The sequence below is a fragment of the Myotis davidii genome, unplaced genomic scaffold (genome assembly GCF_000327345.1).
Source record: "Myotis davidii unplaced genomic scaffold, ASM32734v1 scaffold198, whole genome shotgun sequence".
In the NCBI taxonomy this organism is placed as follows: domain Eukaryota; kingdom Metazoa; phylum Chordata; class Mammalia; order Chiroptera; family Vespertilionidae; genus Myotis; species Myotis davidii.
In genome coordinates this window covers 10,316-24,181 of record NW_006291485.1, presented here as the reverse complement: position 1 = coordinate 24,181, position 13,866 = coordinate 10,316, and the positions used below count along the sequence as shown (strand labels likewise).

At 46.4% G+C, this 13,866-nt stretch overlaps 1 protein-coding gene across 1 annotated transcript in view; it reads right to left on the bottom strand.

The window, feature by feature from the left end:
* SCARA5 (scavenger receptor class A member 5) overlaps nucleotides 1-12,989 on the bottom strand; it is a 61,422-nt gene extending 48,433 nt beyond the window's left edge. Inside the window, exon 1 of the mRNA XM_015564650.1 lies at nucleotides 12,827-12,989. Within this exon, the coding sequence (XP_015420136.1) occupies nucleotides 12,827-12,989 (163 nt within the window). The remainder of the gene's footprint in view (nucleotides 1-12,826) is intronic.
* Nucleotides 12,990-13,866: the final 877 nt, after the last annotated feature.

The following is a 13,866-nucleotide window of genomic DNA, read 5'->3' as shown; positions in this document are numbered from 1 at the left end:
TATTTGCAACCATAGTAAAACAGAGTTATATTTTTGATATTTATTTTATATATTTAAATGCCATTTAACAAAGAAAAATCAACCCAAAAAATGAGTTCACGTCACCCCTGACGCGTGTCATAGGTTCGCCAACACTGGCCTAGAGTATCTATCTAAAATCATTTCCAGCAACACCAGGACACCTAGCATTTCAACAGAGCGCATCATTCTAATAGGAAAGAGACCAGCTCTTTGGAATTCACAAGTGGAATTAGAAACTTGCTATTTGTTTTTTTTAAATTTTTATTGATTTCAGAGAGGAAGGGAGAGGGAGAGAGAGAGAAACATCAACGATGAGAGAGGATTATTGATCGGCTGCCTCCTGCACAACCCCTACTGGGGATCAAGCCTGCAACCCAGGCATGTGCCCTTGACTGGAATTGAACTCAGAACACTTCAGTCTGCAGGCTGACGCTCTATCCACTGAGCCAAAGTGGCTAGGGCAGGAACTTGCTACTTAGACTAACATAGTGCCCAACACAGAACCTTGAACCTTGATAATGGCCAATGAATGGTTGTCAGGTGGTTAAGTGAATGATTGAAAATGGAGTGTATTATGAGGCACAGAAATGCCTGCATCACTTCTTAGAAATAGAAAAGTTTGGACTAGTAGAGATGGACAGGCCAGCCGTTGGTCCTACCTCACACTCTCTCAACCCTCTTTTTATTCCAGCCAGGGTTACAATGACCAACTTTGAGTGGGTATAACCGGGCAGCCTCTTACTTTATCTAGGCCAGGGGTCCTCAAATTTTTTAAACAAGGGCCAGTTCACTGTCCCTCAGACCATTGGAGGGCCGGACTATAGTTTTAAAAAAACCTATGAACAAATTCCTACTAACACTGCACATATCTTATTTTGAAGTAAAAAAACAAACGGGAACAAATATAATATTTATATTTGCATGTGGCCCGTGGGCCGTAGTTTGAGGACCCCTGATCTAGGCCTTTTGTGACTTCTTGGGGCTGTGGAACTCAACTGGACCTCGTGCATGCATGGCCTTGAGCAGGGACTGGTGGATAGCACTCTCCACAGAAAGGCAATTCGGCAGCACTTACTACAAAGCTCCTCAGAGGGTCCTGGAAGGAAAGAACACAGTGGCCACATGGAAACCAACTCAAGCTCATGTCTTTGTTTTTGCTTTTCCTCCTTTCTGATCTTCCCAGGTCCTATTCCTGATCCCCAGGTTCACTTCTTACAATAAACTGCCAAGCCCATGTCTTGAGTTCCGATTTCGGTAGAAACCCCAGGTTATGACAAGAAGCATCCCTTCCTCCACAGCACAGAGGCCCCCTGTCTTCCCATCTTCCTTTTCAGCTTTGCTTCTTCACACCTTGATTTCCCATCGCTTTCAGAGACCACAGGTAAGTTTGAGTTTAGAATATTCCTTTGTTCATTCATGCATTAAATCATTAAGTACGTGTATGTGAGGTACCAACTCACTACGTGGGTCTGGGCCGTGGTAAATACACTTGGCCTTCCATATCCTAGGGTTTCACACCCACAGATTCCACCAACCGTGGATGGATATATTTTGGGGGGAAATCCCAGAAAGTTTCAAAAAGCAAACTTGAATTTGCCGTGCATGAAGCACTCCACTGAGTCCATGCAAATGAAGTGATGTGAAGGTGTACCCTGCTGTAGCCTATATGCAACTGCTACACATCTATAATAATAAAAGCATAATATGCTAATTAGACTGTATGTCCTTCCGGACGACCTTCTGGACGAAGCCATGGCTTCGAGGGCCAAGCCCCTTGCACAAATTTAAGGGATGTGATCATCCGAGGGGGTCCTGGAACCCATCATCGGGGCATAATGAGGTCGATTGTACAAAGAAGTCTAAAATACAACCTTGCCTCCTCATGTACTTGGGAGAAAACCACACACACACACACATACACACACACACAAAAGGAATCTGTTATAAATGTGTTTCAAAATGTCCATTGAGAGAAAAACCCCACACACCAAATCCAACATTAGTATTATCTGAAGAGGTTAGGTACAATTAGTGTAACTAGTGACTATCCTTTAGTAGTCTGGGAGGTGGAGTCTGTTTGTATTTTTGTCAGATGCCTTGTCAGGAGAGTGGAGAATGGACTGGAAAGGACAGGAACTGGAGAATGGAAGTGGGATGGGAAGCTGTGGTCCTGGTGACAGAGGAGGGCCTTGAAGCAGGGCCAGGCCTGTTAGGATGGAGAGCGGGACACACATAAGACACGATAGGAAATCCCACTGTCAGGACTCAGCGCCTCCTGGAATTGGAGGTCCCTTTATCATTGGACAAAACTAGCTTTTTTAAAAAAATTGGTTTCAGAGAGAAGAAAGGAGGGGGAGAAAGAGATAGAAACCAATGATGAGACAGAATCATCGATCTGTTGCCCCCTACACGCCCCAAACTGAGGATACAGCCAGCAACAGGGCATGTGCCCTGACCAGGAATTGAACCTTGACCTCTTGGTTTATAGGTTGATGCTCAACCACTGAGCCACGCCAGGCTGGCAAGGCTTTCATACTTTTGAATGACCTGGCATCCAGTGAAATGGGACCCTCCGCCCGGTTGAATCAGTATGCATTGGTGACCAACAGCAGGTGGAAAGCTAGCAAGCGTAATATTGCAGATGACAAAATTCAAAACTATCTTCATCGACGTGAAATCTCAGCTGAAGGTAAGAGGAGATGTATACAAGGGACAAGTGTGGTACTTGGCATTTACAATCAGACTCTGAAAGAGATCCCTGCATTCAGCATTAGTCAGCTTGTGTTTATCAGATTGCTATCTATACTTCAGACCCTCCATGTGCCTCACACCACTCAACCCTCAAAATGACGTGTGAAGTTAGCATTAAGAGGAGGAAGCTAAAGCTCAGACAAATTAAGGGCATTTTCAAAGGTCTTGTAGCTAGGAAGGGACAAAACCAGAATTGGGCTAGAACCAAGTGGTACGATGTTATCGGCCGGCATTGTAAATAAGATGACTGCTTGTGGTCTTTCCAACCCTGCACCTGAAATCACCCTGCCAGGCTTCAATAGGCCATCCTGGGCTAGCCGATTCTTAGAGATAGCCAACAGTCCAGCCGGGAGCATGCCTCTGATATCCAATCCGGAGCCATACCTTCCCTATCAGGCCCGAGAGGCCATATTCCTCTGCCTTAATCATCCCAGGGCCAGGTACCAGGCAACCAGACACCACCTCTGTACTCTAAAATTCACCAAAATAGTTGTTGTTTTCCATGCTCTGCCTTGCCTTTCTCACACAAACTCCAATAACGACCATGGCCTAGGCGTTCCCCTCTCTCCTGTCTTCCGCCTCCTGACCGCCCTGGTGCTCCCCACCGTGGCCCTGTGTGCCGTGCCGGGCCTCCTGTCGCTGTGAGTGCAATAAACTCTGTTTTCCCAAGCCTCTACGCTGCCTCCTCTGTGGCCACACTTGACTGACCATTTCATGAAAGAACACAAGACCTGTTCCGGAGTCCAGCTTTACAGATGAGGCGTAGAGAGACCGAGCAGTTTGTTTAAGACAACACTACCCGCGAATGGCAGGTGCAGACTTAAACCCCAGGCTGCCTGCTCTATCCCAGCGCGCAGTCCACCCTCTGGCTCTAGCAGGAGTCCACTGAGGCAGGGTTAGAGGGCCCCCTCTCCATCTCTTCAGCGTGCCTCCTGGCACAGTCACATGAGAGTGGTGAGGGTGGGGAGCATGTCTCTCTGTATCTATCTGGACACTTTGTTCCATGCAGACAGAGACCGCTCAGTATCAGTTCACTTGCTTTCCAGCAGCTCGGCAGCAGCCCCCCGGAGTTCCCATGCGGCTTTGGGTGGAGTGGCGTGAGCTCTCCCTGTTGGCCCTTTTTCTCAGGTCCATCTTTCTGCACTTGTTGAGCCTGTCATAAAGTATTTAAAGGAAGTTGGAAATTATTCTCTCTAATAAACATATAAAAACTCTGGGCCAGACTTGCCAGGAATCTAGGCACTTACAGGGTTTCCTCTTTCAGAACATGAGGTTTGCAACCCATGTATCAAATCTCTCACATTGCTGTTCTTCAAAAGGTGGACTCTTGGTGTCAAGATCATAGATGCTTGGAGCTGAAATCGACTTTAATAATCATTTACATCTTATTTTCAGATGAGGAAACAAAGGCTGAGAAAAGTAAAAAGTATCCCAGGTTATCTAGATTTTTGGTGGCAGAACCAGGCCTAGTACTTATATTTCTTAAAGCCCAGTTCATCTCTCTATCTACTATACCACACTACTGCCCAGAAAATCAGAATTAGGTATCTATCCATCCTCCCACCCATCCACCCATCCACCCATCCACCCATTCACCCATCCACCCATCCATCCATCCATCCATCCATCTATCATTCATCTATCCATCCACCCATCCATCTATATGAATCATCATGGGCAATAATGCAAAAAGCATTCCCACCCCAACAAGCAGAGTTTTTTCCCATTGAAAATATTGACACTAAGAGTGAGAGTTATTTTGAAATGTTAATTGGTCCCCAGTGTGTCTTGCATGATTAGGTTGGATATCTTTAGCATTGCACAAATATTTAGTTTTGCAAAAGAGTAACATGAAAGTATGCCAGTGATAGTCATCCATCACAATCTGGTATTCTGTGGGCTTAGAACATTTTCTACAAAAGGGAAAAAATTTAATTACAACTGTTAACATACTGTAATAAAAAGCTGTGTGCATCTCGCGTTTCCAATTTTTAAAAACCTGACGGGGTGTGTGAAGTGCAGAAGATTACCTAAAGATTTAGAATGTCATAGACTGAGAATTAAATGGTTTTTAGACATAGATTAGAAAGGAAGGGATAATGACGTTAGCATTCTAAGGCTTGGGTTTAGTAAGTCCTACCCACCACTTAACTTCTCCTCTTGGACAAGGGGATTCACCATTCTGAGTCTCTCCCTTTTAATCTAAAAACAGAATTAACAACATCTACCTCGGGCTGTTGTGAGGATTAAAGGAAGAGTAATTGAGCACTTACTGTGGGCCAGGCATGGCTATGTGGTTTATGCAGGTGTTATCTCATTTGAGGAAATAAAATATATGGGAAGAAAATCCCTGTATATATATTGCAAGACCCTATGCAAACTCATACTATGTATGTTCATGGAAATCCTCTACTCGAGATGCCTTCTTATAATGCAACGTCTAACAGTTGCATAGAGTTTTACATTTTACACAGCATCGTTACGTACAGTATCTAATTTTAAATTTGGGGCCAGCATTTAATCCCCACTTATACTGGATAAAGAGCTGAGGGCGGTGAGAAGAAATGGTTTTTTCACCACTAGCTAGTGACAGCTGGGTCTCGAGGCTCAGTCTTGCTCTTCTAAATAGTGTATTCCACCCACCTTTATGCCTCATCCTCCTCATGTTTGTGACTCTCCAGCAACCCGAAGACACAGCTCTTCCGCCTCTTTCCCCGCAGTGACCCCAGGCCTACTCCCCCTACGACCTGGTAATTATTTGGTACTTTCCAAAGAGATCCAGAATGCTGACTCCTCTCTTTTCAACCACTTCCACCAAGCTTGTCAGCTCTCCCATAAGGGGACCTGCCCACTGTCTTCAACGGGCAGGTTGATCCTATAACTTAACCTTCCCCGTTAGCTCTCCTCTGGCTATGCCGGAATCACTCCTGTGCCTGGATTCAGAGATGCTTTCAAATGCCCCCAGCCTCTGGGGAGACGACCTACTTCTATACTCATCAGTGACAAACCCGGGCAGCTGCAGCCACCTCCTTGGACCGCTAGCACTGCTGAATAATTGTGCTGTCTTGGCCCAGCCTTGTACTGTTTGCATGCACCTGGAGTTGAACGGCCTTGAGTGAATTGGTGGGCTGGGGAAAAGAAGTCCCTTAGCCGCTCTTTGAAACCTTCTTCATGCCCCTACCGCCCAAGCCTGCCTCGTCCCCTCATGCTTAGAGGTAACTCTCTGTGCCCACTTTGCCCAGAATATGAAAGGAAGGAGGGTGGAGTGTTGGGAAGTTAACTCCTAAATAGTGAAGATTTCCAACAAGACAGTTGTTTAATATTTGAAGACAGGTCCACTCTGGCCAGTGTGCTCAGTGGTTAGAGTGATGGCCCTCCCACTAAAGGGTCACAGGCTTGATTCTCAGTCAAGCACATCTACCTGAGCTGCAGGATTATTCCTGACCTGATCGGGGTGTATGCGGGAGGCAATCAATCCATGTGTTTCTCTCACATTGATGTTTCTCTCTCTCTCCCCCTCTCTCCCTTCCTCCCTTCCACTCGCTCTAAAAATCAATGGAAAAAAATATCCCCTGGTGAGGATTAACAAAAACCAAAAGAAAGAAAACAGATCCCCTTTCCTTTTAAAAAAAATACAATATGTGTATTTTTTATTGATTTCAGAAAGGGAGGGAGAGAGAGAGAAACATCAATGATGAGGGAGAATCATTTATTGGCTGCCTCCTGTACGCCCCCTACTGGGGATTGAGCCCACAACCCAGGCATATGCCCTGACCAGGAATTGAACCGTGACCTCCGGTTCATAGGTTGCTCAACCGTGAGCCACGCCTGCCTGACCAGATCCCCTTTCCTTAAGGCAAGTCCCTTCACTACCCAAATCATTCTTCTTTAAATGTGTTTCGGCTTGTCTGCCTCCAGCAGTAAATATTTAACAATTGGTTCTCCAGGACAAAAACTACAATCCCACTTTGTAGCACTGGCCCATTTCTGAGGTGTGAATACTTCCACTTGGCCCATGCCAAGCTGCCCACGTGACATCCCTAAATATGGACTTGGGAAGAGATGCACATCACTGGAGTGACGTCAGCACCCGCTGCTTTCCTCCATCTGCAACTGCAGTGCTCAGGGAGGAAAAGGACACTGAGCGAATTAGAGAAAACACCATGTTATGACCAGCTTTGTGATAACCGATTCAGGCCAAGAATTATCAATGCGAACATCGTTGAGTGAAAGATTGCTGGAAAACAGTACATCTCTACACAGAATCAAAGTGCCTCCCACAGGTCAGTTCTTCTTTAGAAAGGGAATAAAAGGTGCCTTTACAGGAAAGACCTGAAGCAAGTGATCAAACCTGACATCGGCAATAGAGGAACAAAGTGACACAATATGCCCCCGATGTGCTGCTCTGAGCAGGATGTGTGAAGTGTTTCTGCCAGAAAGGTTTCACCTATATCCAATCTAGTTGAACAAATGCAAATTGAGGGATATTCTACCAAGCAACTGATCTTTGTTCTTCAAAAAATATTGATGCCATGAAAAACAATGAACACCAGAAGCCATTCTAGATCCAAGAAGATTACAGAAGCCATTCCGGATCACATAACTGAATATGTGATCCTGGATTACATCCTGCATCAGGGTTAAAAAGAAAAACAAATTGTTATAAAGGACATTACTGGAGCACTGGAAGAAAGTAAATTATGGACTATACTGTATATGTATAATTGTATTGTACCAATGTTAAATTTCCGGAATTTAATAGCTCTAAGTAGTGATATAAGAGAATATTCTTGTTCTTGGAAATGCATATTAAAGTACTTAGGGGTGAAGTTTGCAACTGGTACCACAATACAAATAGTAATTATAATGTTGCAGGGGAGAGAGAGAGAATGTAGTGAAATGCTAATAATTGATGACGCAAGATGAAGGGTATATGGGTGCTCATTATGTAATGTTTCCAACTCCTCTGTAGGTTTAAATATCCTCAAAATTTAAAAAATTGAAAAGAAAAAAAGAAAGATCGACACTGAGGAGTTGTGGAATTGTTTAATCTGCATGGAGCCAAGTGGGACTGTCACCTCCCTTATTTTACACACTACACCTCTGTATCTATTAATATAACTTTGATTGCAACAGCTTTTGGTTGGCAGCCACATCCTGCAGTTACTCATGCTGCCAACCTCAAACCCTAAACTTTCCTTTAAAATTGCCGTCGAGTGTATCTTCCCTAATGTTCTAACACAGGATCTCATGCTCATTCATATTAGATTCTCAGGTCCAGGCTATTTCTCTGTTTTTCAGGATCATTTTGGATTCTTGTTCTGCATTCCTTTGAATTGAATGCAGACCTCTGTGGACCACAAAACAACCATAAACATGCTATCTGGTGTCGAACTACATCAAAAAAATTTATTAAGCATACATAATGTGCACAGCAATAGAAGGGGTAAAAAGAAATCAGCAATAACTAAAAACAATGTGACTGTTGATTGTAGGCTTCTGGAAAATAAGAACTAAGCCTTACATTTCCACCCCATAGCATCCTGAGGTAGTGAACATATAGTAGATGCTTAATAAATATCTGATTTGGCCTCACCTGCGTAAACAAGCATCAGGCTTAAAGAGCCAGTTCCCTTAAGAGATGACATAATTAATAATCAAATGTATGAACAACTTTATAAGATCATTAGCTATCAAAGAATGAAAACTAAAATAAAATGAAACCTCTCTAAAAATAATGAGGTAAGTGCTACATCATGCTGGCAAGCCCATGGTGAAAACTAGTGTGTTTATACATTGCTGATGACATTGTAAAATACTTTTGAAAAGCAATTTGGCAAAATGTATCAGGAGCCATAAAAATGTTCACATCCTTGATTCAATAATCTCACCCCTGGGAATTAAGCCGAAGGAAATCATCCAAAAGAAGGGAAACCCTATAGCACAAGGAAACTCATTGCCCTCTTATTTGTAGCAGTGAAACATGGGAGCATCATGAATGAACAATTCAAGAATAATTAAATCATGGTATATCCACTAGATGGACATGGATGAAACCCTAAACATGACAGCTATGAAGTCCATTATATAACAACTAGAGGCCCGATGCACAAAATTCGTGCAAGAGACTCAGCCCTTACAGCCCCTGCTTTGTCCGGAAGGTCATCCAGAAGGTTGTCCGGATGGTTGTTCCATTGTTCCTCCACCCGGTCTAATTAGCATATCATGCTTTTATTATTATAGATGTGGGAAATGCATCTGCACTAATATTAAGCAAACACACACACAAATGCAAGGTTTAAAAGAAAACTGGATTATTGAAAATAATTAACTTTTTTAGAAAAGTGAAATGATGAGTAATGTCATTGTATTTCCTGATGGTTTATCATGTTTGAGCAACATAAAGAATTTGAAATAATCATCTATTGAAAGAAGGAGAAAAGGATAATGTTATGGGCTAAACTGTGTCTCTCCCCTCTCCCAAATTCCTGTTGAAATCCCAACCCTAGTACCTTAGAATGTTAAACTGTATATGGAGATCAGGGCTTGAAAGAGGTGCTTAGGTTAAAATGAGGCTGTTAGGGTGGACTCTGATACAAGATGAGTGGTGTACTTATAAGAAGAGAGAAAGATGCCAAGCACCTGCATGACCAGAGAGACCATTTCATCACGTGGCAGCAAGACGGTGACCATCTACACACCAAGGGGAGAGGCCTCAGCCCAACTCTGCCAGCACCTTGATCTTGGACTTCCGGTCTCCAGAATTGTAAGAAAATAAATTCCTGTGATTGAAGCCACCCAGGCTGTAGTATTTTATTGTGGCAGCTCTAGAAACCTAAAGCAGACTGTAACAGGCAGCACAGCCAGGCAGGGCTCATGGCTCTCCATATCCAAGGGTCTGATAACCAGAAGACTGGGTGCATTGGACTGGTCCCTATTGACCCCTCAGCTGTCCCCAGGACCACAGATAATCTAAGGAGGTTCCCTTTGCCACCATCAGCCCAGTGAGTGGAAGGTCAGGGGGTTGTTCTCAGACTGTCTGCAAATTAGAAACACCCAGAAATGGGTCGGGCCTTGGAATCTGCATCTCTAACCACTTTGCCCCAGTTCTGTTTTAGTGACATAGTTGTGCTGAGAGCTGTAGGATGATTCAAGTTCATCATCCCCCTGGCTTTTGGGTTTCTTCTCTATTCTCCGTTAACTTCTTCTATCTCTGCCAGCAAACAGAGGTCCCAGGTGGTCAGAATGTCCTGTTGGGCCTTCAAATCCAATCTGACTTAAACATCCAAAGGGTAAGCAATCCCACTTCCAAAAGAATGGAAAGCAGGGACCTGAATAGATATTTGTCCACGCACTGAGGTTCGTAGCAGCATTGGTCACAACAGCCAAAAGGTGGATGCAACCGTGTCCATTAACGCATGAATGGATAAGCAGAAAGTGGTATATACACACAAAGGCATATTATTCAGCCTTAAAATGGAAGGAAAGGCCCAGCCAGCATGACTCAGTGGTTGAGATTGACCTATGAGCCAGGAAGTCACGGTTGGATTCCCAGTCAGGGCACACAAGGTTGCGGGCCCAGTCCCCAGTGTGGGGTGTGCAGGAGGCAGCCGATCAATGATTCTCTCTCATCATTGATGTTTCTATCTTTCTCTCCCTCTACCTTCCTCTCTGAAATCAATAAAAATATATACCATATACTACAACATGGGTGAACCTTGAGGACATTATGCTAAGTGAAGTAAGCCAGGCACAAAAGGACAAATACTGTAGGATTCACTTACCTGAGGTTCCTAGAGTCATCAAATTCATAGAGATAGGAAGCAGAATGATGGATTCCAGGGGCGGGGGCTGGGGAAACGGGAGTGAGTGTTGAAAGGGGACAGAGTTTCTGTTTGGGAGAATGGAAAACAGTTCTGGAGATGATGTTGGTGATGGCTGCACAACAATGTGAACGCACTTCACACCACAGAGTTGTGCATTTAAAAGGGTTAGGATGGCTTTATGTTACGTCTGATTTACTACCATTGAAATCATTTCTAAGGGGAACTAACGAGGAGAGCTGGCGTGGAATGGGGCAGGAAGATGGACTAAGCCTCACTGGATCTGGGGACTGGCCCCCTGGGGTGAGGGTGGGGCTTAGGGGAGAGTCTGGTGGGGTCCAAGCGAGCGCTCCAGGCCAGCATTACTCAGGCTCTGCCAGTCCCACCCAAGGCCAGATGATACATGGGCCACCTGGGAGCCACTCAGGCGGGCCCAGCTCAGCTTTCACAACCGAGGTTTCAGGACCTGGCCTGGGGCCCGTGGGCTGGAATCTGCTTTCCTTCCCTCATCTACTCTGCCCTCAGTTATCTAGGTGGAGGGGCCTGGGGCTGGCCCAGCTCTCTGGCGGCCTTTTGGCCCTCTTGGAGGAGGAGTGTGGCCTGGGAGCTCTTAAAACTGCCCGTTCCTCTGGGGTTTAGCGGATAAGGTTCCCAAGTCCCTCTCTAAGGAGGAAAAACAAACAGCTGAGAGCAGGCGGCTCCAGCTGTGGGACACGTTCCAAGACCGAGAGGGAAAATAACTATTCCGGCTCCAAACGCCTAGTTAAGTGGAAGGCAGCGGCCGCCGGAAGGAATGGCAACTTCTCCACAACCTCCGGTTTTACCAAGAAAATCTAAAACTCCATCCTCGAGAGGACGTGTGTGTTACTTCATCATCTGCCATGTGGTGCCACCGCCCTTTTTGTGGATGTGTTTGTATACCATGTGCCCTCACAGCAGGCACCATAAAACCCACATGGCCAGGCGGTGACACAAATGGGAGGAACCGAGAAATGCCTCAGGACTGGTCTTCGTTGTGGAAAACCGCCCCCCTTCTCCCTCACCACCTGGTGCCTCAGTTTCACCAACCGACTTCCTGCCCAGAGGCCCTGCGGTGTGGTGGAGAGAACAGTGCCCTTGGGCAGACCCAGCCACAGGCCCGTTTTGATCACATGTGAGCGGAGCCCCTCCCGCCTGGCCCTGACTCTACTTTTCAGCTGATCTGCGTTCCCCAGTGGGGCAGGTGGAAACATGTGTGAGCAGTGGGCACCTGTGCAATGAGCTTGACTAGGAAACAGAGTCTGAATGCAGCTCAGACCCTTACCCCCTGTGCCATTTAAATGAACACCTGCCAGGCTGGTGTGGCGCAGTGGTTGAGCATCAACCTATGAACCAGGAGGTCAAGATTCGATTCCCGGTCGGGATATATGCCCTGACAGCGGCTCATTCCTCAGTGTGGGGCATGCAGGAAACAGCCGATCAATGTTTCTCTCTCATTATAGATGTTTCTATCTCCCTCTCCCCTCCTCTCCGGAATCAATAAAAATATTTAAAAAATAAAAAATAAATGTAACGAACACCTATTCACCTGTGAGAATGATCAGTCTCACTGGGCCTCGATCATCTTATCTGTCAGTGGGGATGCTGGTATCTACCTCACAGCACGGTGAGAAGACGCAGTGGAATAGTGATGTGAAATACAATACTCCTATGATGTAGTGGTGGCCTTGGTGGCGAGGGTGGGAAGGTGGGGGCCTTGGGCACTACAAATGGGGCAGCTCGGGAATCAGGCCATGGTTGCCCTGCGATAAGTCAGAGTGTGGAGAAGGCAAGAAGAATGCCGATTGGCAGTAATACTAGTACATAACTCCCCCTCCTGACCTCCTCCTGTCTGACCATGTCCCTGGGGAAACTGTTATGCTCACGGGGACTGGAGTGGGATGGGAAAACCCCCTGCCTGACAGTGTTTCAGGTCTGCATCCTCCACTGCACACAGCCTGGGAGGGTGGACTGCACACAGCCTGGGAGAGGGTGGGTGGTGGACATGGGTGTGGCTCCAAAGAGGAGCTGGGGGCTGCCACGGATGGGATGCTGCCCCCACCAGGAAAGAGGTGCACTGGGGGAAGTGATGGAGCTGGAGCTGGTGGGCCGGTGGGACTGCCATGCGTGAACAAGGTCTGAGGGCATCAACAGGGTCCTGAGCAGAGACCCAGGAAAGTACAGAAAACACATTCAGCTTGTGGATTCCTCACGGTGAGACCTGGGCTGAGAGTAACCGTACTCGCTGGCTACTTCTGCGCCGAGTCCTTGCAACAAGGCGCGGCAAGGAGGGGAGGGCTTGGCACTGCCAACTGGAGGCCAACCCCGGGTCTGAGGCAGTGACACCAACACATTTGGTGCCATTGAATCGCCCATGTCTGGACTTTGATGAGAGCCAGAACTTGGAGGTGCCAGGAACACATCGCCTACCCAGGACCTGGTCCAGGCCCAGCCTTGGGAGGAAGCCTTGCCCCCATCTCACCTCCTGTGCCAAGCAAGCCTTATGCCCAGGCTTGGGGACAGCCCAGCGTGTACACTCCCCTCATTCTGTCTTCTGTCTTCTGACCATCTCCCCCAGCCCCTGCAAACAGCTCCTGCTCTGCCACTCCCAGCCAGCAATGGGATCTGCCCTCAGCAGGATGACCCAATGGACCCAGAAGAAAGCTGGGCCCAGAAAGAGGACTGTTCTCTTAGTCCCAAGGACTCTGCCTTATGGGATAGGATGGGATAGGATGGGATGGGGTTAGATGAGGGACCGAGTGGGGCCCTCTAAAGTATGGGGACAGGGATGATGCTGATTCCCCCCCTCCCTTGAATATATATTAAGAGATACTGTCTATGCACTCACTCCATCAATCCCATTGAGATCTGTGATAAAAATGCTTATTTGAGTGCTTAGCTTCATGAGAAAAACAACAGGTTAAAGTAGACTAGGCGGCTTAGTTTATAGCCCACTCCAAGCACTAGCTAGTATCATCATAGTGTGCTGTGATGCCTTCCCGAGAGGAATGGTCTGGGCTTAAAGACACTGTCCCAGTCCAGGGCCACCACGTCACTCAGAGGATGGCATCAGGAGCCCCACATACCGATGAGCAAACTGCAGCTCAAAGAGGTTATGTAATTTGCCCGAGGTCATAGAGTGAAAATGGCGCAGAATGTAATCTAGGCTAATGTGGACCATACAAAGGTATTCAAATATAGTCCCTGTCCTCCCAGAGGTCAGCTTAGTGGGGAGTCAGGCATAGAAACCACC